A 27,885-nucleotide genomic window follows, 5' to 3' on the forward strand; every position below is an offset into this window, starting at 1 on the left:
TATATGGAATTCAAACCCTGAAGATTTAAATTCTCAATCTGCAAATGAAGTTTCCAAGTAGCATTACATGCTTCCTAATGAACTAGAGGAGACCTATGCTATCCTAGCACAAGCAATACCATATCAAACAAATCAATATGAATCTGTGGCACCTCAGGCAGGCAAACATCACTTACATGATATTTAAGTTTTGCATTCTGTGTATCCTAAAAGCAAAGGTTGATTTTCAGCTTGAAAGGTTAAGTATTCAAAACAGCTATATGCATTGTAATGTTAAGAAAGCAAAACCAAATGCAAATGAAAGACAACATTTTTGTTAGCCTAGAAAGACTTTTCAACCTCTTCAGAAGAAATGTATGCTCTTTAGGACTGGGTGTGTTCTTTCACTTTAAGGAATAAAGCCTTTATAATATAAAGCAAAATACATATCAGTAATTCTGCCAAAGTTATTTTAAATTCTCTGTAAAGCCTAGTTGAGGCCACATTTGTGCATGTATTAGGACAGAACTCTTCAAATAGCAAACTGGTCTGTACTACTACTTTGTCTGTCAGATGGTCATCCTGCAGGGTAACAAACACCCTTGGAAATACTTTCTTACGAGTTTTTCAGAATTTTCCAAAATAATAAAACAGGACGTCAAAGACTGACAGAAAGGGCAGCTAAGCTGCTCCTTACACAGAACCATCATCTTTTCCCACCACATCTGAAGCTCCATTCCTGAAAGTGACCACCTGGAAAATGAGGTCCTTCCCTGTTTTCATCTTCCTTATATGTGGCTACCTTTGGGGTCCCCCAGGAAAGAAGTGGCTTTACTGAAGATCTCCTTCCTGTCCAAGGATTTGTCTTTGTTAATTGAATGGGCTTTCTCTTCCTCAGCCTTCCCCACCTCCAGACATGCCTCTCTATCAGCTATGCCAAATTTAACACCCTTCCCAATGAAGATTGTCAATTTGATCAAAAGGCAAGGAGGAAAGTGCTGCTGAGGTGGCTGAGAAATTTGTCATGTGGAAATCAGTTGCACTCAGTAAACTCAATTTTGACCACACTTAAGAAAGCTATACTACTGTATTCAGGTCGATCGAGTGGATTTGTTAGCTTCAACTACTCCAACACAGACATTTTAAGTCGAAATGTTGCCACTGACACAACAAATTCCTTGGCCAACGCAACAGGCCCCTGAAAACAGCTCTCCAATCCACTCAACCTTTAGTCCACTAACCCCTCCGCAGCATGTAACACTAGCGTGTGATAACATCCTTTCAGCCAATCAAGAGGATGGTTACTTGTCTGGTTGGACAATTTTTGAAACTGAAAGAAGATAAAAGTAACAAACTATCCAAACCAGAGTGTATCCTGGTCGCAGATCAAAAGCATTCTGCCGTGCTCAAAGTGCCAATATCTGAATGGAAACAACTCTTGTAAGGCCTTTTGCCAGCTGTGGCGGGATGTTTGCTGATGAGGCATACACAGGGCCCAAATCCTCCAGTTTGGTAGTATACATGAAACAGCTGAAGCAGACTAGCAGGGATGTGCAGAAAAGCTTCTGCTGTCTTGGCCCAAGCTATTTCTGCAGTTTACTTGCAAGGATGTTAACATGAATGAATTCCTGGGAAGTGAGCTCTCTCACAACTCCATAGCAATTCCCTATACAAAAGCTTTTCCCTTCCAGTAAACTTGAGATGATTGAACTCACTTGCATGGAAGGATAAACAGCTTTCAGTTTAAGAAGGCTGGACTACAAATATGTGCATGGACAAACCCTGCAAAGCTGGTGAGTTGTATTCAGCTTCCAGCCCAGCTCACCTTGCAAAGCCATGTTCACCTCACTGTCTCCAACAAGACTACTGCTGAATGCTGTCAATCCACTACTCACCAGTAATGACTCTACTTCAAAAACTAGCTTATTGGAAGAAAGAACCCAATTAAAAAAAAAAAAAAAAAAAAAAGGTAACACTTACCTGGTGAGGTCTGCTTAATTACACGTACTATCTGTTCATTTCTAGGATCCAAGTAGCTCATCTTACTGATATACTCCAGAGCTGCTTCAATACTTCTGCTACCCGTCTGCTTCAGCGCTCGGACAGCCATCTCCTGTATGAAGCAAACAAGAATTGAATCACATCGAGACAAAACCCAAGCACTGTACTGCAGGCCAGAAAGCAGTAAGCATTCTTACATTTATAGAAACATTTTATAATTCACACCAGATCACAGCTGCCTGAAGCCAAATGCACACATATTTTGAAAACGTTTGCATGCCTTATACAACTCAAAAATTAAACGAAGAAAATAACAAAAACCACGACATATCTAGACTCTGACAATTAAAGAAGCATCAAATTGTAATGTGCACTTTAGGATTCCTTAAAATAAACTTTGAATCAGGTCTGGAAAAGACAGCATAGTTTGACATAGGATGAAATAGAATCTTTAGCTTTTGATACTTGACAGCATGTCTCAGTCACACCTGAACACAGTAAAAGCTTTACCCTTTCACAGATGCTAATTAGGCAGAGGTTGATTTCTGCTGACTAGAGTCAATGGGGAAAAAAGACTGCTGTTTTCAGTACAGCCGGGACATCATTCACTATCTGTTTGGAAAATGACTAGGCATACCAAACTGCATGTCACATTGTTAGTCTTTTTAGCTGTATTTTATTGGGCACACATCCATCACTGAGAAGTTAATATGGGTGCCAGACACACAACTGAAAACTAAAACTAGGGCAAATATAAATGCTCTAGTTAAACTAGCACAACCACGGTTAGCATCCCCTGCTCTACAGCCAGCAGGTCATACTCTCCTGCAGTTTGTTTATACTTTTACTTATAGCTCAGGTATATAGAACACCTTTCAACAACGACTCTAGCCTCTAGTTGCAAAGAAAAATTTGCAAATCCTCACAGGGCTACATGGTCTTTTCTGAAATGACGAAGAAACTGAAATCCAGAGCTTTAATGCTGAATTCAACTCACTGAACTTCACCCATCAAAAAGTTAGATACATAGTCAAAAGTAGTTGCTGAGAAACTCGCTATGATAAACTCCAAAAGACAATTAATAAAACAGATACAACAGGAGATAAACTGACTTTTGGTGACAGAAGATTAAAGAACTAATTTGAACTGGACTCCTAGCTCTTAGATGGCTAAAGTTGGATGAAATTAATGTCACCAACATGGCCCTGCCTGCAAACATCAGTATCCTATTATCTTGCCACTTTACTGCCATTTTTAGGGGAATTCTGTCACCACAACCTGCCTGCTAAATGCTGAATCAAATGGAGTTTGTGCCTTCTTGGCTTAGCTTACCAACTGCAATGTGACAGCTGGGTTGGCACAAGTGCACTGCCCTCTCAAAGGTCAGTCCGGCACATTGGCGAGCAGTCAGGTAGCCCCAACATGTATGTATGCCCCCTTCCCGTATCATCTGAGAACAATTTTGCTTGACTGAATTGCAAGTACACATAACATACTCACTAATTGTTTACTTAGCAAGGGAGGATCATCTCAGATGACACTAATTCACACTTAGCACAGAGCTGACACTTGGCATTTTGCTTCACTTAGCTCAGTCCCCCTTCTACTCCCCCCAGAATGGCAGCATTTTCTCCATTACTCAGAGGTTCTGCTTGGGGAATAGCTATAGCAAGTTTGAATATTTTTCATACAATTTATGACTCATAATTCATAGAAAAGCAGTGGTTGTTTCATATTTCCTATAGCTGAAATGTTTCACTGGCATCAACACATTACTAAGGGCAATTTTAAATCAACAGAAAACTATTATGTATGAAGGAAAGAATTTCCCACAATGTTTTTTTCCTCTCTTTCTTTCTTTTTTCTTCTTCTGGATACAATAAATAGGTTACCTTTTTATTACCAGAATAGTAATATCATCTCTGAAAAAAAAATCCTTTCCCTCCTGTTATACTGTGGCACTACTTTATCCTCTTTTGCCATTGCCTATGTCAGAAAAGCAGAGTAAAACCAACACTGGTCTATTTGAAGCTGCGTGTTCTACCTTCAGCAGATATGTTAGGAGATTCCTATTTAAACTTGAGTGGGAATAATGGGAGGGGGAAAGCCTAATACATTTCACTGTGAACTGTACAATAACCTAAGAGGACCAGCAGATGTGTCACTTGTAATCTCATCCTTGGAAGCCCCCAGTGCAGCAGCAGCCCTGTGCTCCACAGCTCACTCCCTCTCATCTTTCCTTAGGTCAGCTCCTACCCTCCAAAGGGTTTCCTCATTACATACCCTGTTTGCTTAGCATTTACATTACTGCAGGAAAAAATGAAGTAAGTTTTTTTGTGGTTCAAAAGAACACCTGTGATTCCTCTGTACACCATCCCATAGCTTTGGCCCTTTCCCCCATAGCTATCATGAGACACAAACAGCCTGTTTCTGATGCTGGTTCACAAAAGCCTTGCATCATCTCCAAGCAAATGGAGAGCAACCAACAAAAAATAAACATTCCACATACAAAAGCAAAGCATTTTTCTCAGAGACAGATGACATATAATCATAATTCTCTACCCAGAAGGCAAATCTCTCTGGGGGCATGTGATACTCCAGGAGAGTGGAAGGTAACAAGAGGCTCCAGCACTGTTATAGCTGGTCTTGGGCCTCCTCTGCATTGTTTTCCCCATCATCATCCTCCACACCCGCAGTGCTCTCCTATCTGGCAGCCACCTGAAAAGGGCTCCATTCACTCCAGCCCCTCTTCGCTAGGGACTGAGGACAAGCTGATGCATGGCTGGGTCTCACAGAGGGTATGCTTTGTGCCTGAGGCAGCTGCTAGTTAATGGGGCATGGTGGCCCTCGCTATATGCAGTGCAACAATAAGCTGGGTAAGGGAGCGTGGCTAGTGCAAGGCAGCGATGGGCTGGCCTCCAGCAGCCTGCTGAAGGGGAAGCTGGCTCCCCACTGGTGGCAGGGGCCAGAGCCTGGCCTGCATTTGCTGGAAACTGACATAAGGACTGTTTAGAAAGACAGGAAGAAGAGCAGAAGATAGATTAAGCAGTGTCAGTAATTACACTTGTTAGAGAGCAGAGGATTAGGTGAGATGTTTGTGAGAAGCAGCAGAATGGCTCAAGAAGGAGGGGAGAAATCAATGCCAGCATCTTGCAAACTGATACTGCAGACAGTAGAAGAGCTGAGGAAACAAAGAGGACAGACACTGGACAGGTATAAAAGTGCACAGCTACATTAAATAGAGCTGTCTTGATTTTACATCACTCTAAGGTACATACATTTGAGAAAGAGAAGAAGAAAAAAAGACCAGAAATGAGACACGAAAAAAAATATCTGCTTGGAGCCATAACCAACACCAAAATATTCAAGCAGGCACAAGATCAAATCCAGCTCCCACTGAGGTCAGCAAAGATTTCCATTAACTGCAAGGTACACTGCATCAGGCCCTTTGCTTCAGATCATTTCCTTTTCACCAGGCCAAACGCTGTCAGCCGCAGTATGGGTTGAGAAACCTGGCCGCTGGCTGCGTTCTGCTAGCCCCACAGCCAGCTGTCAGCCTGCAAGGAGAAACACAAGCTGCTGGCAGTGTGCACAAGAACCACAAGGGAACAGAGTAGTCCTGGCCCCAACTCATTCTTTGCATTCTGTGTATTCCCTTTGGAGGATTCAAACATCTCTCCATGCAGGGTTTTTATGTACCTTTTTGACATCACTAGCTGTTGGTGAAAAATTTAAAGGTGAAAAACTACAAGGGGAAAATGTACTTTTACAATTAAGAATTTTGTAATTAATGTTACAGCTGCAATATTAAAATGAGGTTTCAGTGGTCAGCTGTGGTTCTGGACAGATCTAATGGAAAACCAAAGTCAGGCCATCAACCACAAAGCAGACCGAGGCAACTCTGCAGGATCCCAAATTTGTGGGTTTATAGAGAAAAATTGGAGGGGGGTGTTTCCCAGCTGTTTCCTACAGTGGGCTACCCAAACCAGACAGCTGCACAGTCAACATGCTCTCCGTTATTTCCCCAGTCTTGCGCTGGCAGAAAGCAGTTTTCCAACAGATTTCAAGATTTTTCTAGAAGGAAGGCCACCTTTGAGCTCAGATGCTCAACAGCGAAAATCCTTGTTTGATGGTAAACAGGTATTTTGATGTGTGCATATACAGACTTCATCTCACTCTGTGCTCTGTAGGCAATGTGAAAGGCTTTCCCCATTTTACCCTCCTGCCTGGCTGTGCTCCACCAGCATTGGCAGAGGTTTGCGTTCTTGCTGTACTACAGGGTTGTCCAGCAACATTTTTCATTCAGAAAGCTCCTCGTTGCCAAGATGTATTTGTCATCCAAGTGAAGATTGCACAAGAGGTTACAATAAGTAAGATTCTTTTTTCCAAGAACATTGTGTCTGAAGGAGACAATAGGTCCTCCAAGATTTGGCAAGGGTAATTAATTGCTAACAACAATAAAATTAATTACTTGCTTTCCATTCACAAAGAAGGATGGGCGACAGATGCAGGAAACAGATACAGGTTCCCTGCAGAACGGAAAAAACTAAAGCTCATGCCAGAAGAGATGATCCAGAATTGATTATGAACCTTGCTGTGATAGCCCACCATCGCAGGAATTTTCATTCATGACTTTAAACATGCAAAACCTAAGAAACTCAGGAAACAATGTGTACAATATGCCCTGTCTGGATTGCTGCAGCCCTACAGAGCAGAGAAACTTATTCCATAATACTCTCTAGTTGGACGCTCCATCCAATTCTGTACTCTACTCTTGTTTTGCTTGTTTTCAGATTAATAACATCAGGGGCTAAATTCTGCCCACAAATTCCCATGCCTAACTGTAACCCTGATTAAAATATTCCAGCCACATAATTAAGAAGCTATCCTGAGAATTACTAGCCCTCTTCAGTTTTAGTGTGTCAAAAAAGCAGGAGGAAATCAGCACTGGCAGAAACCTACTGAGTGCCCATTTGTTTGCTGCAGGATCACTTTGCCCATTCACAAACTACATAACCCATTCAGAAACCAAGGGAGATCTACCCCATGGCTCATTAAGAGTTTTCTGCCTCTCACTGCTCCTGTTACAAAGCTCCTTCAAAGCTATACTGCTTTGGCAGTGATAAACCTCCCTCTTAGTGCCAGCCTAAATTATACAGGGTCAGTTTATTCCCCCTGCCTTTAGTTTGGACTGTCTTTTAACTTCAGCAGCTAAGGGATGCTTACAGCTTGGCCTCCTGGGCCAAGCAAATGACACTCTTTTCATTTTCTCTTGTAAAGCAGGCTCTTCGTTATTGCTGTACTAGCCCATGTCTGTATCACAAAAAATCAGGCTGCGGCATGGTTTTGATACCTTTCTTGATGATGTGCAAACGGCGTTGGAAAGTCACCCTTGAGGTAAAGTCATTCCTTTCCTTTCTTAATTTCAGCCTAGGAACTTTGGGTATTCCTGGCTTTTAGTCCCTGGTTGCAGCATTTCAACCCTTTGTGTTCCTGTATTTATTTTCAGTTCTGTTAGCACTCTAGCCATAACACTATCACCAACTTGGAAAAGGCCAAAAAAAAGAGAGAAAAAAACAAGAGCTGACAACAGTACCTAGAAATATGACACAGCTCCTTAGCAGGTATCTCAAAAGACATCAGTTACAACAAAATACTTTTTAACACTATGCAATTTATATCAAGAGTGCATATAACTTTTTGTTGTGTTTTTGTTTTTTTTTTTTAATCTGAACTCATACAGTACATTCTCCTACCACAGCTCCTTGTAAGACACAGTATTTGGCCATGGGTGTTTCACAGAGGACGCCTGCCATTTTATACTACAGTCTTGTGTTCTGCGAGTTGTTCAAATATGGCTCTTTGCATGAAAAGGAGAGATATGAACTTCAGGCTATAAGCCAATCCAAGGTCCCAAAGTTGAGACATTTGGAAATAAACCGAGCATGGCTGCTCAACATATTTCCAAACAAACGCTTGTAAAGTGAAGGAAGTATTTATAACAAGAGGCATCTCCAGACAAAGAGCACGTATGTGAATGCTTCAAGAAACTCCGATGAAATATTCAAGAGATGCAATCTGTTTAAAGAAAAAACACACATGCACTGCAATGTCAATTTTTAAATCTAATCAGAACAATTTATCAGACAACTCCTGTTGATGTCCCAGAGAGTACTTGTGTGTACACAGGCATGCATGTAGATATTAACAATGTGTGCATGTCTGTGTATGTGATTGTGTTGATATTAACCTAATTTTAAGTAAGCCTGTGAGCCCTTTTGAAGCAGTGTATTAAAAAAGACACAAAACTTCTTTCATGAATAAATCAGGCTCTTATTTGTGTCACCAGTCAAACAAGTAATTTCATTATATATATTTATATATACATTTATTATAGCATTTCCAGAAGCATCTTGGGCACTCTGGGAAAGATTTAGAAAGGCAAAGGGCTGCAGGAAGCTGGAAGAGGTTCTGCCCCAGGCAACCAACCTGTACTCTGCATGAAGCTCAGGTGTCATGAACAGGCAAGGAGAGACCATGGCATTAACAACAATAATGGAAAGGGAGTGAAAATTATCTAAAGACATCATGAATAGGACTTTCTTTTCTTTTTCACCTTTCTTTCAAGTAGGCTGGGAAGCAAGAACAGAGTTGAGCTGTTCTGTCCCAACCAGAACACAGGCATGAGAGGAAGGGTAGCAGAATTCAGAGCACCCTGTTACAGAGGCAGCTTAATAGATAAACCTAAGGAACAGAGACAAAGAGCCTGTTCTCCCTGTTCCTCCCCCCCATCCCCAACCTTGGGAAAAGCACATCTGTGGCTGAACAGCTGGTGGTAGAAGCCTAGCTTCCCTAGATATTTGGTGGACAGAGTGACACTGTTAGCACCCAAAATACGTGGTGACTTGATGTTTACCTCCGAGGCTCTTACGCCTCTTTCTCAAGGCACCCACTCTTTCCTCCAGCTTTTGAAGGAGCAGAGGCTCCTGATTTAGCAATCAAACTTGGCCAATAGTAACAGGCAGTAGTAATACTTCCCCAGCTACAGAAAGTCCCCATTTTGGAAAACACACGCTGCTTCAGCTCCCACATCAGATGTGGGATGATCTCACATCTCTCCTTAGCATGCACACAGCATTCAGGTTTGAACCCATGAAGTGCTCCAGGACTATCCAGGAACTATCCCCAACTTCAGAGGCTACGCATTAATGGTAGAATAGATGGGAAAGTGTGTATTTTATGTCTTCACTGCCTGAGTTATCTTATAGCTGCACAAAATCCTTTCTACAGTGATGGCACTCAAAGCTGCCTGAACTGTTCTGAGCCCTACACAAACACAAGGGAAAAATCCTGTTCTAAAACGGATTTTAATTTAAAACAGAACAAATGATTGCATACATAGCCATAACTGTTCCTCATTACCCTTTTAAGTCTGCTCATTGGAGAGCTATTTAAACTATTTAGAGTTCAGTATAACCAAATGACCCATGGTGAGTCCATCAACAGACAGAATTGTACAACTCTCTCCTTTTGTCAGCACTGGAGCAGAGGGAACTCAAACCAGGAGCACTATTATGTGCTAATTCAGAAATCTTATACTGAGGCAAATCATGTTATATAAACAGCATCTATAAATTACTGCATTGGCAGATTTATGTTACAGAGCAGCATGGAAGAGCTTTGCTTACTTCATGCATGTGTGAATGACCAGACACACACATGCAAGTGTGCACATAGCTCCTTTCCTTCCTTGAAATCCCCCACTTTGGTTACTAGAACACGGAACTTCCCACCCTCTGGACACAGTCCGCAGCAAGTTCAGCCTTAGCTCCTGTCCCTCCTGACAGGCAGTCACCGCAATGACCTGTATTCTGTTACGCAGTGCCTCAACCATATGCCTTGCATCAACCAGTGAGGCTTAAGAGTTTCTCTGGTTCCAACAAGGCAAGCCATGACACCGTTCATCAATACTTTTAATATTACAAAGGTAACATAACATGCTACAATAGCTTTTGAACTCTGAAGAAAAGAAAACAGAAGGCAAATAGAAAACAAATGCAAGTATAAGCAAATGAGTTGTCCCAAACCAATAAGCACTATCATCTTCTTTTAATGTTCACTGAAAACCTGTCCCAGGCTCCTGTTCACATTTTTTAGTAACTAGAGGTGTTACCAAACAGGCCATTCCCTTTTCATACCAAGCTCAACACTGGGCCAGCTCTGAGGCTTGCAAGTCTAACTCAAAGAACAAGAGTTGCCCATCTGGTACTCGAAATCAAATCCTTTCTACATAGCAGAGAAGTCCAATCCAGTAGAGAGCTTGTTACCAAGCTTCTGTATTTTGATTCAAGGTGTTATGAAATGCAACACCTCCCATCTCCCTGTTTACTGTTAGGATAAAGAAGGTAGAAAAGCAGTCAAGTTGATGCAAAGAACAGTGAATCCTTTCAGCAGCAGCACTGAGTAGCAGGGTTTGCCAAAAGCTATTAGCAGAAAATATCAAGTGTTACTGCCTTTATAACTAGGAGGAAGATACCCATGGGGCAAGAATCTTCAAATACTCAGTCACCATTTGGTTTGAAACTTTCCTGTGGATTAGTATGATTTACATCCAGAGAGCAAAAATGGATCAACAAACTAAATTCAGAAACAGAATTTAGCTTGAAAAGACAAGAACAGGAAGCACTTTCCTCTAACTTCTTTGTAAGGTGGGCTGAAATCCCTAGGAGAGCAGGAGAGGTGCTATGTGTTTCACCAATGCCATCGGAAAGTTTTCCCACCCAAAAGAACGGGCAGACTTCAGCCAGACTAATTCCTCCTTACTCCATTTCTGCCCTGTCTGACTCAGCCTAGTGAAACATGCAGATCTGGCCAACAGTGCTGACATTAATACCGGTGTAAGTATTAAAGGCCAATTTGAGAATATTAATAAACACTGCAGCACCCAGCAAAGAACCAATACAAGTTTTCTGGGGAAAAAATCTTAGCAAGTTGCCTTCAGGAATTTATTTATGCCACTGAAATGTCACAAACTCTTAATACAAATAGAACACAGTAAAGAACCTTGCACAAAAGGCATCTTCAAAGTTGAGGTAGAATTGGACCCAGGCTTGAGGTAAAGGTGCACCACACTGCAGAACAGCATTGTTGTTTTAAGAAAGGCATTCGAGTATAGCTTCCCTTCCAGTTTTGTACCAGGTTCCTCATGCACGAAATCCAGCCATGAATAAAAAATGGCATTTGCTACTTCATACTTTGGGGGTGGTCCAAGCAAGTGTATCTACCCTTAAGGCATGCAAACTTAAAAAAAACAAAACAAAACAGAAAACTAACCTACTCCTGACATAATGCACTTTAAATTACCAAATACATTAAGATGGCAGTTCCAGCTAAAGCCAGCTGCCATATACAAAGTACTATATAAACTCTTTCAAGTATTGTCTTGGAATCGAGTTCTTTCAGGTTCCTTCTCCCAGGTGGGTCTTAGTATTTTACACTTATCAGTAACCAAGAACGCATTTGCTGCAAGAGCAGCAGGCCATCCTGCTCTCCTTCAGACCTGCTTTTCACATACTGAGCTGTCAGAAAGCTAGCATGACTCCTTCCTACTAGCACTAACATCCCCCCACTTTTTTTTTTTCTTTTCTTTTCCTTGAGACAGCAGTTTCTTACTCTACCAGGGCAAGTAAATCAAGCTGGATAGAATAGCAGTTCAGTGAAGGTTTCATGATGAGCTTATTCCTCTTCATTAGCAGCAAGCGATGTGTTTGCCAATTTTATTGCTCCTGCCTTAGCCAAAAATGCCTTTGGCTGGCATTACATTTACAATAATGCTATTTGTGTATCAAAGTATTTCTTTTCAGTGGCCACAGACACCAAGAGGAGTGCCTCCCATTGTTCTTCCTTCTACAATAAAGATAAATACATACTGAGTTATGTATAAAAGAGGTTTTCTTACAAATATTCATGGAGCTTGCAAGTGATTTCTTAGCCAAACTAGATGCAAGGGACTTGTAAAGTGGGTATTCATATTCAGCAAGATGAGTTATGAGGCTTGTTGTCCAGGAATAAAGCCCCAAAGCACACAAAAGAATTGTGTCAAAGACTAGAAGAGCTTTTTGCACTGCCAAAGTCAGCTGTTCCTCAGAAAGTCACATGGTGCTGCTAATTTGCAATGCTTTAGTACTGTTTATTGCATTTCTCCATATCCAACTATACAAATTGAATTTTGCATCTGTTCCTGTTCATGATGCCTCTGTCATTTTTACTGAGTGCTGCCTACTTCAGGCATCTTATTTTTCGTAAGATTTTAACATTTAAAGAGTCATACACCTCTCCCCTCCTTTTCTTGTAACTTGATATGGGGGTGGGGGGGTGGGGGGGTGGGGGTGGGGGGTTCAGTTTTAAACCACCAGAACTTTCAATTGTTTACAACCTCTTCTTCAAGGCAAGAAGAATTAAAGACAGTAAAATTAAGTCCCCCATTCATATTCAAGGTCAAATACTAACAACTTTCCAAACAAGGTTCAAGCATATTCCTGATATGGCTTTTAGAAGTTTAGAAGAATTTTGTTCCCCTTAATTTTTCTTTGGGGAGTACTTCAATGGACCTATTAAAACCTCCAGGATATCTGGTTGGAATGCATTACCACTGTACTCTTCTCTCCTTTGAGGATTCATACCACAATGGGACCCCAACAGACATCAAGCAGTAATGCAGTCAAAAAGAAAATAAATATACCCAAGAAATATAACTCCATTGTGAGACAAATGAAGTCTACTTCTCTCTCAGCCTTGCAGTCCAACACTGCACATCTCACGTGACTGAAGAAACATCTGGGTTTTATCTTGAGATTCCTAATATTTTTCAGAACAGGCATATACACACACACACAGAATGCAAGTGTGTTGGGCAAGACAACTTGGAGTATTTATTGTTCAAAGAGTAGGAACATGAAGAACTTTTACATACAATATTATTTCCTAAAAACTTTGTTGGCATTTTTATATTTTATGTAATAATTGTAATGCTTTCTTTCCTTTTCTAAATTCTCATTCAAAAATATACAAAAAGCATTCAGCTTTTAACATTTTTAAATCAATATGCCCAACCTTGTAATACAATACACACAAACTCTGCAGCACTAGGGATCTCATTAGACATTTTCCAGAAGTCTCCTTGCAGCACTTGGTTTCATAAACTCTATCAAATACACATGTATAACTATGGGTCCAAAAGTAAGAACTGCTAAACACCACTGACTGCCACTTAATGATTTTTAAGAGTGCAAAACCATCCCTTTGTACTAAACGCTTTATACGACTGCTAGTCACTGCAGCTTTCTGCAGCTGCAAGACAAAATTCTCAACTCTATTAGTACTAGAGGCAAAAAAAGAAAAAGAAAAAAAACCCAGCTGGATAAAATATCTTAAGGTCAGTCTTTTTACATGTAAAGCAGTCGCAGCAAAATTATTCACATTCTTAGCACATAGCTGACCAGGACAAGATTCCACAGAGAGGTAAACAATTCCCCCGAGAGCAGCTGCATCTTCCTTAGCCCAAGAGCTACTGGGGGGAGGCAGAAATGGCCACCAGGGTCCCCAAAACTGACCAGAAGCAGGAAGAAAATGGAAGACTCCTTCTGCTCCATGGTAGTGCTTCACGCAACTGTGCCTCTTCTGTGCTCAGTAAGAATAGAGAAGTGTAAAAATAAACAAAATTAAAGCCAGTTGGTAACATACACTTTGATTGATCTCGTAGAGGAACCTTGTAAGCAGACACCTAAGTCTAGTTCAACATCAGAGAGTAGGGGGAAAAAATATTTGATAATACCCAACAGAACAACTGAAAGGAATACAGTCACCTGGCTTTGCTTTCATTGTGTAATTATTTTCAAAAGTATCTTTTAAAAGTATAAAACAATTTCTTTCTAGGTTTCCACAGTATCTCTCTTAAATTGTCCTTTCTTTATCTGGTGTTTCCTTAACAGTGTCTACTCGGCTCACCTCGACATTATCTCTGTTGGCTACCAGCCAAGTGGCACACTTTAATAGTCAAGACACAGTACCGAAGATGCACCTTTCTTGTTCAGCTCCATTTATGTGCAAAGGCTGTGATACGTATTTTAAGTTGTTGCAAGAAAAGAAATCCTCTTGCAAAATCCTCCTCAATGCCATCCCCTTAACATTAGTACCTCCTCACAAACCTGCCATTAGCCATCAATGAAATAAGCTGCAGCAACGTGAAAAATGACTGTATCACTACTTTCAGCATTCATAACTTAGTATTCACGTATTATCTTCCAGCTGCAAGTATGTCGGCAGAAAACTTCTTCGACTTTGTCCCTGTCTGCCTAACACCTGCTTCCCTCGTTTGACCATGCTGTGGTCTGCTTGCCACCAGACACAGCTGGGTTAGCACAGACCTGTGATTTAGCTGTTGAAGCTAACTGAGCACATTTGGACTCAAGTGAGCTGGAGCTACAAGACCTGGGTGAGAGGGGGAGTAAGAAGAGACAGCACCAAGCAGATGGTCCTCTCTGGAGCACAGCTGGAAAGAGGAGAGAGAGCACGTAAGTGCAGGCTGAGCTTTCTCTCAGAATTTCCTCTGATGGTAGTTCCACTGCTCTCAACTTCTCTGCTCCTTTCTGCACACCCCTGATGTACCCCCAGTTGTGCTCATGTGCCTCCCACAATCCCCCAAAAGTTATTTTTAACCTGGATCAGTTCCCTGATCAGTCACCGCTCAGCTCTGCAAACACTGTGCTGGCACAGCTTGCGGCAATGAACTGGGGAGGAATGAGTGGGAAGACGGGAGGCTCTGGCACCACCACTGAAAGCGACTCCCCTGGAGCCCCAGCCCAGGAGTCTCCTCTCCTTCCTTCACACCAACCTACAAACTTCTTGGGTGAATGCAATATGCTTGTGATATCTCAGACCATAAGTTTTTGTTTTGTTTTGTTTTCTCTCTATGCTGCCTTAAGAAAGTTTTTGATTGCAGTATTCTGTGTCTTGTTGTCATATTAGGTTTAACAAGCTAATCCCTCTCTTACTTGTGCAGTTATCGCCTAATATTTCAAGGCAACAACAGGACATTTTTCAGAAACACATTTGATCATCTTAAAAAGATATATCCAAGGGGAAACAGTCTTACATGACAGGCTATAAATCAACATGTTAGACAAGTAATTTTAAACCACATGAGGAAGAAAAAGTATCACTGTATTAAGCCAATAAAACCCCTGTAACACTGACTGTAGAAGATATTGGACCTATTCCACAACTATACTTCTTAGGAAAATACAGTATTTTGAATTCTACAGAAGTCTGAACTTGATTAGACTGAAATAACGGAGAGAGAGGAAGGTGGAGCACAGGACACAATTCCACTCATCCTTCCTCCACAGCTGGTCTGAGGAGGAACCTTGAGAAGGCTCAAGTAGATAAAGAAACTGTTCCCTTGACCAAGTCACTCAGTGCTGACACATTTGCTTACTAGCTCCCAGTAATCCTGGCAGTGGATCAGTGTTCCTCACCTCCCTCCTTCAAGCCTTTACCCAAACATTTAGGAGACTGTTGTTTTCCAATAGTCTCAACCCATGCCATAGAACAATTGGCAACTGTTTTTTAGGCTTCATTATCATCATTATCACAGCACATACTCAGTTGCGTGAATACTGTTCAAAGACAGTGTTTCTTCTGAGATCTCTAAGGGTGCAAAATATTCAGAATCCAGTAACAGACAAGTAATCACTTTTCTCCCTTGAGAAAACGTATTCTTGGAAGTGAGACCTACAGCAAAATCATGCTGGGCAAAAATCTTCTCAAATATTTCAGATGCAGAATGAAACCTGGCTGGTGTTTTGATGCAGTAACACTACCAGTAACAAGCACAATGCTACATCGCATGGCTGGGAGGCTTCAAAATACAGAGTCCTGGAAACTAAGACTCAACAACGTGCAGTAGTGTACTGGTGAACACCTCTGTTTCTGGATGAAGTAAAAAAAATAGGTTTTGTGCACCTGTTCAACAAAGCTGCCAAAGGTAAGAATATATATCTGGTTAGGCAATCAAGTTCCAAGTTCCTAAATTTCCTCAAGAACTGGGTGGAGACAGTACTATGGGTTTCTAACCTGTGTGCATGTTGCCAAGTACTGTTAACCAGATGCCATTGCATCACACCCCACTGCAGATTCATGAGAAGATCTGTGTTCATACTCTTTCAGCATGCCAAGCCCAAAATAAAGCTAAACCTCCATGGTAATGATACATGGAGATGGTCCCTGTATTTTGATGATCAAGTTCACACTACACCTCTAAGTTCCAAGAGATTATCTTGGAGTACTTTCTACAGCTCCAGAGAAACTCCTTCCTCACTTCTGCTGTGTGTGCATCTTACTTGGGCTTCTGTCTGTGTGCACACTGCCTTGGATGATGCTGTGAGATGCTGAATTACAGATACAATGACTCCTGAACCGCAGTGTTGAAGATGACACTCTGTTTCCAAGGTCAACGTTCACTTCCTGTAACAAGCACTGCAACTGTCAATTCCTTTTCTCCAGGGCATACATCAGCTCTTAAAATTGTCATCACTATTATTATTTTTAAGCAAATTTTCCAGTATATCTGCCACCACCTTCAGAGACTAGCCACAGAGGCCAATGATAAGCAAGCTTAGTATACGTATACACATACACATATAGAATTATGTGTGAAAACCTGAACTTAGGCAATTATTTTTCGACAACTGAAATTTATAGGATTTATGTTCCAGAGCATGCAATACCTGACATGCTGGAACTATCCAAAGTACTGCCATGCAATGAAAACAGTAATACACTCAGAGCAGTTCCATATGCAGCCCATTACTTGAATGGCTACAATGACTCTTGTGTATCAGTTTGAACAGTCAGCTTTCAACCTTCAGCTCATCTCTGCAAGAGGGCAGAGCTAAGAATCTAGAGTACAAGTACCTTAACCTGTAATAATCTGACAGTCTACATCTTAAAGGGGACCTATATCCTAAATGCCAAATGACTTTCAATGAGTATTACAATGCTCCCATCTAAGCAACCTATCCACCAAGCAAGTTCTGCATTCTTTCTAACCCAAGACTGGAACAACCCACCAGCTGACTATTCATTTACTCCTGCTCTTAACATTTACCCACATTTTCAATATAACATCAAGCTGTCCTCTTGAAGAACATTAAGTAAGGAGACAGTAAGAATAACAGAGGTATCTATGCAAACAATAAATACACTAAATATCATTATCCTATCATCTTCTCTGTGCTGCAATCTTCCTACATCCCTACCACAGGAACGTGGATTCAAGTTGTAATTTCTTGTGGGTAGAGACCTCATTTTTTTGCAACCATGTTGCACCACACAGCTTTACTGCAATGCCAATGTAACAGTGGCTTTGTATTTGATTATCGCTGTAACTCAGCAATGCTAATGTGAAACCCAAGGTGAACAGTAAAACTCCTGTTAGTGATTTACACTGGTAACACAATCCATACCACACCAAGCTTCTCCAAGTTTCTAACACACAGGTCATAGACCAAAGATCCTGTTCTGCCAGTAAAGGTACCGTCATGTTTGACATCACTACAAATGCTTAGAAAACTCTGTGCACACCAACATCATAATTCAGAGAAGAAAGAAGGAAAATACCAGGTATGCTTCAAATTACAGGAATATCTTAACTGGTTATTAATTACGACATATAGCTGTGTTTAACCATCCATGTAATCTGAAATCCATGGTACTGATACTAAATGGATCTGAACAGATTTCCATTTAAGGCCAAAACCTGTGCCAAAACCTAAGTCTAAGTAAATGGACTTAGTATGTGTGTAGAACAGGAGAATGATGTTACTGCTCAAAATAAGTAAAGTTTTGGTCTGATGAAATCAATAGAAATTTAACTGCTGATTTCAACTATGGCAGAATTTCAGCCCAAGAATTTTTATCTTCCAGCATGGTGGGCTGGAGATATGGTCCCATTGTAGATATATGCACAGTTGATCTGCAGTCCCAAACACATGACTCTTCCCAACTTTCTCATCCCATCGCAATTCTGCACAGCAGTGCTCAGAGAACAGAGCCAAGCTCTACCAGAAACTCAGATTGTGCGGGTTCTTCATGTTTTTGTCTTCTGACCCAAAAGCATCCAAGGGACCCTCTGATGTTGCAGACAGCGTTTCAGGAAGAACACTGTTACTCAGGAGCTGATGAAATGAAAAGGCCTCTCCACCCTCCATTCCCTGCCCCCAGCCCCCCCCCCCCCAGCACTTCCTGCAATGCACCATACACTAAAGTCATATACCACTACAGGCTAGATCACAGCTCAGTGCATTCCACTGTACTTTGTCACGCTTCCCTGACCAATACTATGCCAAAAATTACTAGCTTTAACAGTTCTCTGGTGAATAAAAGAGCTTTTGCAACTCTGAAACAGAGCAGAGTTTTTAATTCATGTTAAGTCTGCTTTTCTGTTCTGAAGGAACATTTTTAATGCTGCCTGTAATTCCCCTTCTGTGCTTTTTTCTTACTTCTGTAGTGACTTTTGTGAAGATAAAGGGAAAATTTGAGCTGACTAGTTTTTAAAAGCTTAAAGAGACCTCTAAAATATGCCTGAAGGAAGTAAAAATATGAATTAACAAAATACAAAGATGAAAAAGATCCACAACATGTTCATATAAATCTAAAATACATGGCAATAAGCCAACAGATTCACAAGACAGCTACCACAGAGAACGAAATCTGAAGTACAGCTGGGCTATCTAAACAAGCACAACAGAGCAACATTATCCAAGATCTACACATTTACTGTTTATTTGCTTAGTACCCAACTGAGCACAATCTCTTGTGGAATACTACAGACTACTCCTGCAAATGTCGCTTCTGCTCAGATACTCAAAGCACTATAGTTATAGACTATGCCCTAAGAAACTTTCTTTTGTAACCTTTTATTCAAACCCCATGCCTACAATTACCAAAAGAACACGATTATGAGAAAAACTGTAAAATTAATGTAAGTACTTAACAGTAAAGTGCTCGTTACATCAATGCTTGGCTCCCTGCACTGCAGAAAAATACCAGCATGTTGCATGTGCACCCAAAAAAGGGATCCCACTTCTCTACAAACCAGTTAGCTTTGTTCAGCACATCAAGAACTGTTGCTGGTTCCAGGCCATTTTTGGAACAGAGGGTTTCACTATCCAGCCCCATCTCCACACTGACCTGGAAATATGCCTGCCCCAATTGCTACTCACTTATGGAAACAGTAAAACTATTTTTACATGAAAAACGAATGCTTTATTTTCCCAAAAGCAAGAACAGCCATTGCGACAAGCATAGAAGCCAGGGGTTTAGAATAGAGGGTGTTACCCAGAAGTACAAAAAGCAATTAAGCTTTGTGAGCAGAGCGTGTGGGCAGGATGAGGGGTTAAGCATGACTTTAGGCAGCAAGCACACAAAAAAACACTGAAAAGAGGGAAGTGGGGAGGAGGAAAGCAAGGCAACTTGGAACTTTTAAATTCAATAGGCTAGGAAGGTGGGGAAGATGCCTCTCCTCCTCTGCAGTGCCTGCCAGCTAGAGCAAGCAGCAGGCACTCACTCTGGGGAGCATTGCTGGGAACCCCACACTGCTTTCTCTGGTGTGCAGGGAGCAGTTCTGGCTCAGGCTGCTGATTCTTCCACACTGCAGAGCTGAAGAAAAGCACTTTCCTAACCCCCAAGCACAAGCCCTTGCTGAACACGTGCTGGCTTCAGTCGTGCAGGCAGCTTGGGGGCTGAGAGGCCAAAACAGCACTCAGTGTGCACAATTAGGATTTTCATCCTCAAAAACGACATCCAATTTTCAAGGCCGATACTTCATCAGCACTAATGTTCCTCCAGTTAAAACAACCAGTTTGCTACCAATGGCTGAACTCAGCACTACCAGCTTGGTGATGCAATTGCCCTCCTCCCCAATTAGATGCCAGACATCAATCATCCTTTCTACTCACGCACCCAGTTCCTGCTCTTTAGCAGGGGCTTCATCTTTGTTATACTTCCCATTTGCCCACATGACTGTCAGTTACCGCTTTCCTATCAGAGTTTGAACCTCAGCTGTAATACCTCCTCTCCTCCACCCATTAGCTGCCACAACCTGAGAGTTAAAAAAAAAGAAGGTGGTGTGGGGTGGGGAATGTAAGAATTAAAAATTAGTTCCACTGAGCCTCTTCCCAGACTGGGAAACCACAAAACTACTATGTGAACATGGCAAAACAAACTAGATCTGTGGTGTAGTGGCAGGGTTTCCCCCAAATTCATGGGCTCAAAAGTTTGTGTGCAAGAACAGTTGATGGTGCCCTGATAGCTTGACTCAGGGATTTGTCTAGTGCTGGGCAATGGTCCTATTTCAAGGTGATGGAAGAGAGGAAGAGAAGGAAGCTTTATGCATAGCTTAAGATAACTGGCCTCCCCTAGATGCTGTGCTAATGCTGCAGCTGCTGCTGTTTGGCCCATGCAATGCAGGGTGATGATCGAGTGCATACTCTAGGAGAAAGTGATGAGCTTGGGAGCACAAACCATCCTCCTTAAGACAGGAGGAAGAAAATGGCTCTTTGCAAAAAAAACGAGGAATCCTGTTACACACACAGCACTGCTATTTGCCCAGAATAGCATTCCTGGAGATGCTGAACACATAGCAGGACTTTCTGACCTTCCCAGGAATCTAGAAGGCAGCTCTGCCTCCAACACAAGAGCTCTGCCACAGACTGTGCTGCAGTTCAGACTCTCCTTTGCCTCGTGTGCAGAGGTCTTTTCAGGCTCAAGAGGCAACAGCTTCTCCATGGCGGCAAATCTGAGCACCCATTTCTGCATAAGCGTAGAGCAGGGCCTGCAACAGCAAGTTCTCAACCTCCAGTAGTTTCCAACTCCTACGAATCACAAGGAAGTTCCTGAAAAAGTGGAACTGATTGGTTACAGAAGGTTTTACAGCAGTAAAGTAGTACTGAAAAATACTTTTTCCAGGTTACTTTCATGTGGCTAAAACCCCTGAAGGTTCACTTCTCAGTAAACAGAGAGATGGGGGTGGGGGAAGGCACAACAACACAAATGAAAATTCTTGTGGCTTGCTTTTGAACTTGCTGGCACTTCCCAGTGAAGTCCTGCTTTTGTAGTATGGGGAGGTGGCTTGCCACGTGCCCTGGTAGAGACTGATGACTTTTGCCTGTAAACTCCTAGGCTCTAGGTCTTTGATTTGCACTGCTGAGGACTGCACCAACATCTTCTCTCTACCATTTGCATGACCGCAACACCATGTTCACAGGTTCTTCATAAAACAACTTCAAGAAACCACTCAATGAACTTAGTGCTTGCATGAGAGAACATAATAAAAATATTTTCAGAATGGGAGGGATGGGCAAGGTGCAAGAAATTATCACAGGAAGGAGAAGTGAGTTTCCAGCATAGCAACTGCTGGAACACTTGAAGGAAAAAGAGGAATTCCACCCTGCTCCAGCACACAGCCAGGTGGTCCCTACCATGCCTGGGCAGCACATATTACACAGGCAACTGGGGCATCATCTAAAAGCACAATCAGGAAACCATGCTGGACAATCAAAAAATACAGACTTCAGCAAGATGGAATTAATATCTCTGGAGAAAATTATTCAGCACTTATTCGGAGCCACAACAAAAATAGCCCAATATGGAGTGTATTTGTCTTGATTCAAAGATCTTTGTCATATGGCCACAACTTTTAATATTTTTAATTCAGACTGCCAGAGACTCTTTTTGGTTTTGTAAACCAAGATACCCTGCACATATTAGTATTTCCAAGATTCCAGTTACATTGACTAGATTTTATACATCTTTATCAGGCTGACACCTGGTAGGAAGGTAGAACGAACAGAGTGACCGTGGCAAAGCTGGGAAAAAAGCATGAATGGGACAGGTGGCTAGTTTAAGCACAGACTACAGAGTCCTCATACTGAATGGAAGCAAAGATGCAGAAATGAAAATATACGGGGTGTCCTACTGAAGTCACATTACAGTTGCATCTATAATTCTTTAGAATGTCACATCAAACCTAAAAAATAAGGTTAAAGTCTACAAAAGAGTTTTTTCTTAATAGTTTGCATTTATAAATAAAATGATCTTAAGGTATTCAGAAGGCATATGGGGAAAAGCACATAGGTGGTGTTGAGTATCAATCATTTCCACCAACAGAGCACAAAGCCCAATGCAACAGGGCAACAGGTAAAGGAAGGTATAGACCTTAGTAGACCTGAAGATAGTTAAGAGTTGATACAGTGGAAGAACAAAATGGACAGGGAGAAAATAAAGTTGCAGAGCAGCAACAATGATCTCTTGAGTCTGTGAGTTTGCTGACATTTTCTTCTGTTTTGAAATAACCCATATCCAACAGATTCATAAATGGTGGATAAAATCCAAACCTAACCATATAAAGACTTACACAGGTGTAATTTTACACTACTAGTTGTCCTACTGAAGTCAATCTCTTTGAAGGGCAAGAACTTAACTGTATTTTCTTTCTAGCATTTTATGCATGTGGGGAGTAACACACTGCATCTGCATGCTTCAGATGAAATGAGTAATTTACAAATCATGCATTAGAGTAATGAAGGGTATAGAATACAGCTGCAAAATGCCTGCTCATTCAAGCAATCTACATTTAAATCTCAACATTTTTCCATTTACATTCTGTTTATATTTCTCTAAATGCATGGAAGATAGTATGTGCCAAAGTAAGTTTCACACATGCACACATACACTGGTAACAATTAAAGACAAAGCTGCACAGAACAGTTATTTTCACAGGCTCTCCCTGCCATAGCTGTTACCTGATTCACAAAGTTATGGTACACAACATTCTTTGGCTTCAGCCTTCTGAAAATTAACTGACCTAGAAATAATTTTTTAACAAAGTATTTTCATATCCTCTCCTGTTCTCTTGATCCTTCACTTCCCTGGGGAAATATTTTTAATTGCCTGGATTCAGTTAAAATGAAGAGCACAAGTTTCTCATCAGGAAAAATTCATCTCTTACACTGCAGGGAAGCAGGACACAGCTTTAAACATTAGAATCTTGTTTACTTAAACTGACAAAGAAACCAAATCCTACAGCTTAAGTTCTTTGCAAACAGGTGGTACCATGCAAACACTGCAGTCATCATAATACATATATGTACACATGCATCTCTTGGGTGAAACCTAATTTCTATGTGTCAACTTGTATACAAGAAGTTTTTTGTGAACTGACAGTGACAGTCCAGATGGCAGGACAAGGTCATTAGAAAAAAATCAGTTTTGCTGTGCTGCAACCATAGCTGGGTGACCCCATCCAGATCAGAGCTGACAATCACCTCAGCAGAAGCCACGTGGTATCAGGGAAGACACATCTGCTGCCAAGTAACATTAAATTGAAAATACTCCAGCAGCAACAGTATTTTGGGTGACCAGCAGCAGATGCGTAAAGCAAGCAGACAGTGAGAGTTTGACTGGCTGACATTCACCAGTCTTCTACTTAAGCATCTTCTGAAGATGGGAAATCGGGATCCCTCTCAAGTCTGGACAATAGGAGCCTGCTGCTGCTATGGTACTGTAAGACCAAAGACCACAATGCCACAGCAACTTTAGACTCTATTTTGGTAATCAGAGGCTTTTTTATTTTTTTTTTTCCAAAAAGCTAGAGAATTATGAAAACCTAGAAACAAGGACCAGCATTTTCCACTCTAAGCCTCAGCTCCAAGCAACATAAAAATGCCAGATCTAAGCTACACTCAATTAGGTTATGAACATAAGCAGAAAGAGTGCAAAAAGTGGTATTTCACATGCTGTATACATGACATATAACAATACTGACCAAATTAACACAAACTTCTGTAGCTTTAAGGAAACAGGGTATCTGTCCCTCGATTTTCCTAGTGCAAACTGTGTTTGTTCCTGCAGTACTTGATTGTAAACATCTAATCTAGAGTAGCTAAATCCGTATGAGGCAGCTTGCAATGCAGACAGAATTCTTTCATGTGAAATGAAGGAAAACCTCGGCCTGCCTACCTGTTTGTTAAAAGACATTAAAAAAAAAAAAAAAAAAAGGCAAAAGTGGGGAATTAATGGACATACCCATAAATGAGAACAGCAGCTGCCATCACCAAGAAAACTTGACTTGAAGGTCTCTTTCATGTCTCTCCTCTACTTTAGTCGGCATTGCATACATGCATTTGCAAGTCACAGAGACAGCTGGTACCCAAGGAACAAAGACTATATGTACTGGAGCCTGATTTACAGTAGGTTGGGGGGACACAGAGACAACACACACGGGACTCAGACATCCTGTAGAACTCACCACCACCACAAGCAGCTGTGGAGCAGGATTTGAATGTGGTACCCAAAGGAGCACCAACAACCTGTAGTCTGCTCGAGAGTGGCATGATCAACTGCACAACCAAGAAGTACTTCTGCTGTGTTTTTTAGCACATAACGATTCACCTTCAGAGCAACAGCGTTGTGATCTTCAGTCCCTACCTCCTAGGCATGACCATGCTGGTCACTGTTCCTCCTTCCAACAATGGTCTGGTAAAAATTCAGCCAGCACCCTGAATGCTTCCAGAAAACAAGACACACAGTTGTAATACTACCATGCTTTCAGAAAATACAGTCACAGGAACTTCATTCTTGGGCAAACATGACAGTATCTGGCAACTATATTTTATAAAGAAAATGGAAGAAAAAAGTAGAATTTCCCTTCAGTTTATCAGATTATATTATGCAAGTGAATGCCTGGCTATAGCCTTGTAATTTAAATGCCTATAAGCTCATATAACTGGTGACAGCATTAGTATTTCTATACAGGTTACAGATGGAATTCCCTTTTTTTTCCCTCCTGTTAACTTAGTTTCAGTTCTGCTGATCAACTGATTTCAAAACGTCTGCAAAATAATTTTTCCTGTGCATACAGCAAGGAAAAAAAGTGAGGAAAAATTACTTCTAAGTTACTCTATGTATATTTGGCAATTTTTCAGGAGAAAAGGATTTAAAACCAAAATAGAAAATCACTCCATACAACCGTGGCACATACCTGTATATCAGATGAGAAGTAGTCACGGATTTATTTGCATTCTACTGATACTCAATTAGCAGATTTAACATAAGCTTTCATTTAGTTTAGCAACTATCAGAAAAGTGTTCCCAGGTTGCTAAAGACTATAGCATGCAAAAGCCTTGCATTCAGTCCTCCTACTGAAATCTCTAAGTTTAAAAGTCATACCATTCTTCTGAGAAAGAAAAAAACCCACAAGCACAACCAAAAAAACCACCCCAACCCATCCCCCATGCAGAGATACTATTTTTCAGTCTCAGCATAAAATCACATTGGTTCCTCTCAGATACAAGCCGCAAAAGTATGCAAAAGGAACAGTTACACCCTACTACTATTGTAATATCAATTTCCTGTTATAATAATGGCAGTCTTCAGTTTTGGTCACATGGGCTTTTTTATTGAGAGACTGAAGGTAATTCTTATGCAGAATTTTTAATGACTGATGAAACTACTTCATTTTTTATTGAAAAGAATTATTCATAACTCAACTTTCTCCTGGCAATTAAATTTTAATAAATACAATTTAACTATCCTGCACCCTGTTACAACATAAATATATATATATATATGTAAAATTTTAGACTATATTAACTCCCAAGCTTCTAGAATGATTCTGACACGAGGAACAGGGAAGCATTAGTGTAACTCAAGATTCACATTTATCTACAGTTCAAGTCTGACATCTGATTTCTGTTCTGTCATTTCAAACATAATCCTATTATGAAGATGAAATTTATTCTGTAGTTTGCCAAAGAGAGAAGGCTAACAAGAATAAAGGGCAGAATTTAAAACACACTGCAGTCTTGTTCAGTGCTATATTACTGCTCAGCTGCCAAGAAGCCATGTCTTGTCATGTGAAGGAGCACACGCAATCACCTACTACTGCTAAAGAGTATCTCCACTACTGCGAAAATGCAAGGGAAAAGACAAAATTCTTTTTCTTCCTTCTGCAGGACAAGCATACTCTGAGCCACGCTCACACAGAACAAAGCCAAGAGCACCTTCCCAAATATATTATGGGAACTGCGTCATGGCACCGAGGATTTAAGTATATTGACTCAGACTATCATCAAGAAGTGACAACAACATCGGAAGACTGGAGACAAGAAACAGGATAGGAGAGAGAGGTGTCAATGGGTATCAGCTCAACAGCAATCCTTCCCTCTTGCTTTCAGCCCCTGGAAAGCTAAAAACCCTTTTTTTCCTGAAGCAGCTAAGAACTAAAATTACTTAGGGGGCTAACTTCAGGCGTACTGGTGGGAAAACACATTCCCATACATGCTTTGATGGAAGAACATTGGATGATGACACTGGAAACTTCTCAGAAATGAAAACAAAGTTGAAACCAAAAAGGGAGGTTAGGAAGAAGAGAAAAAAAAGCATAGGAAAAGGTCATGAAAGAAGCTCTCAACACACTCAGTAAAGAGAAGACAGATTGAACAATGTACCTTCAAAGGAGGGAAGCAAATGAACACACAAGAGACTGTTGACCTGAATTATCAAATCTACTTCAGTTGCTAAAATAAAATCCTTCTGCATTCAGCAGCAAGTGCCCTCATTTGAAGGCCTCTTTTTTCTCCTTGTAACCCAAGAATACTTACAATCCTCCTGACCTGCAACATAGCTTGTAATGACTCTTGCCACCTTTAACATATGACCCACAGAATAACCTAGGCAATCTTGTAACAGCTCATTCTTCAGTCATTTTTCATTAACAAAACAATGTGAAACCAAAACACCCAGAAGATAATGAAGATGCTCATCCTGGAGGTTTTGGTAAATAGTCCAGCAAGCTCAACTCTTAACACAGATGAAGCCTACCCAAGTAAAGACAAAATTTTGTTATGGGACAGGCCAATGTTATGAAATTAATTCCCCCATCTGCCCAGGACTATTATAAAATTTACTGCCCTTCACCTTGAAGGTAAGCTGTCTTTTTAAACTTGTCCTCTTACCAAATACATCACAACAGATACTTTACTACAAGCAAAACTCCAGCCACACACTGTTACAAAAACAAAACTTCACATTGTATCTGCTTCCTCATCACTCCAACAATACGGTGAGAAGCCATACTGCTCAGCAACACACTGCTAGATGGCACATGGATTATACGTGAACAAGCATGACCTAAAACCCTATATAAAAAAAACCAGAACACTAGTTCTACACGCAAAACACAAAAAAGACTTTCTGCCCAAGCTCTATTTGGCATAGCATTATTTCCCGCACTTAAAGAAGTGCAAGTATTCGTTCAAATTGAGATAAATAGTGTATTCCCCAATCTCAAAGTTTCCCAAAATCAAGCAGCATTCCTAAATCAGGGTAAATCTTTGCCAAATGGGTTAAATACAAAGGATGTAATCCATGATGATCAAAAGAATCCTGGAATGCAAGAAGGAGGATTTTTTAAAAAAAAAAAAAAAAAAAAACAACCCACCCCATTACAAACTGAATTCCATTAACTCAGTGCAATACAGATGACAAGATAGTCAGCTTGATATTGTTAGACACATTACAGTCTACACAAACACCATGCCACCTCCTTGAAAGACACTACAGTTTGTGTCCAAAGGACAGATCTTCCCCTTTGGAATGTTCTGATATTGGCACAGGTGGGGTGTACATGTTTTATTACAAAGATATCTATAAAAGCCTCTGGAAAAAACAAAGCATAAGAACTTGCCTGCTTCACATATTCACAGTTGTATGGTGTATAGTACATGATGCATGTTACTGGGGTACACAGCCTGTAAAAAATCCTAAAACATCTTTTTTTTTCCTTA

The 27,885-nt window shown here is 40.9% G+C and overlaps 1 protein-coding gene across 4 annotated transcripts in view; it reads right to left on the reverse strand.

Annotated features, from left to right (window-relative positions):
* Positions 1–27,885, reverse strand: part of LATS2 (large tumor suppressor kinase 2) — a 49,321-nt gene that overhangs the window by 12,398 nt on the left and 9,038 nt on the right. For 3 of the 4 annotated variants that reach the window (XM_080374608.1, XM_080374605.1, XM_080374606.1), the window contains exon 3: positions 1,960–2,092. In XM_080374608.1, coding sequence (XP_080230734.1) covers positions 1,960–2,089 — 130 coding nt within the window. In that variant the 5' untranslated portion in view covers positions 2,090–2,092. Of the gene's footprint in view, positions 1–1,959; positions 2,093–20,001; positions 25,978–27,885 lie in introns of those variants that run through there. The other variant, XM_080374607.1, reaches the window with a different exon arrangement.

Source organism: Falco punctatus (assembly GCF_963210335.1).
Source record: "Falco punctatus genome assembly, chromosome: 2".
NCBI classification, from domain to species: domain Eukaryota; kingdom Metazoa; phylum Chordata; class Aves; order Falconiformes; family Falconidae; genus Falco; species Falco punctatus.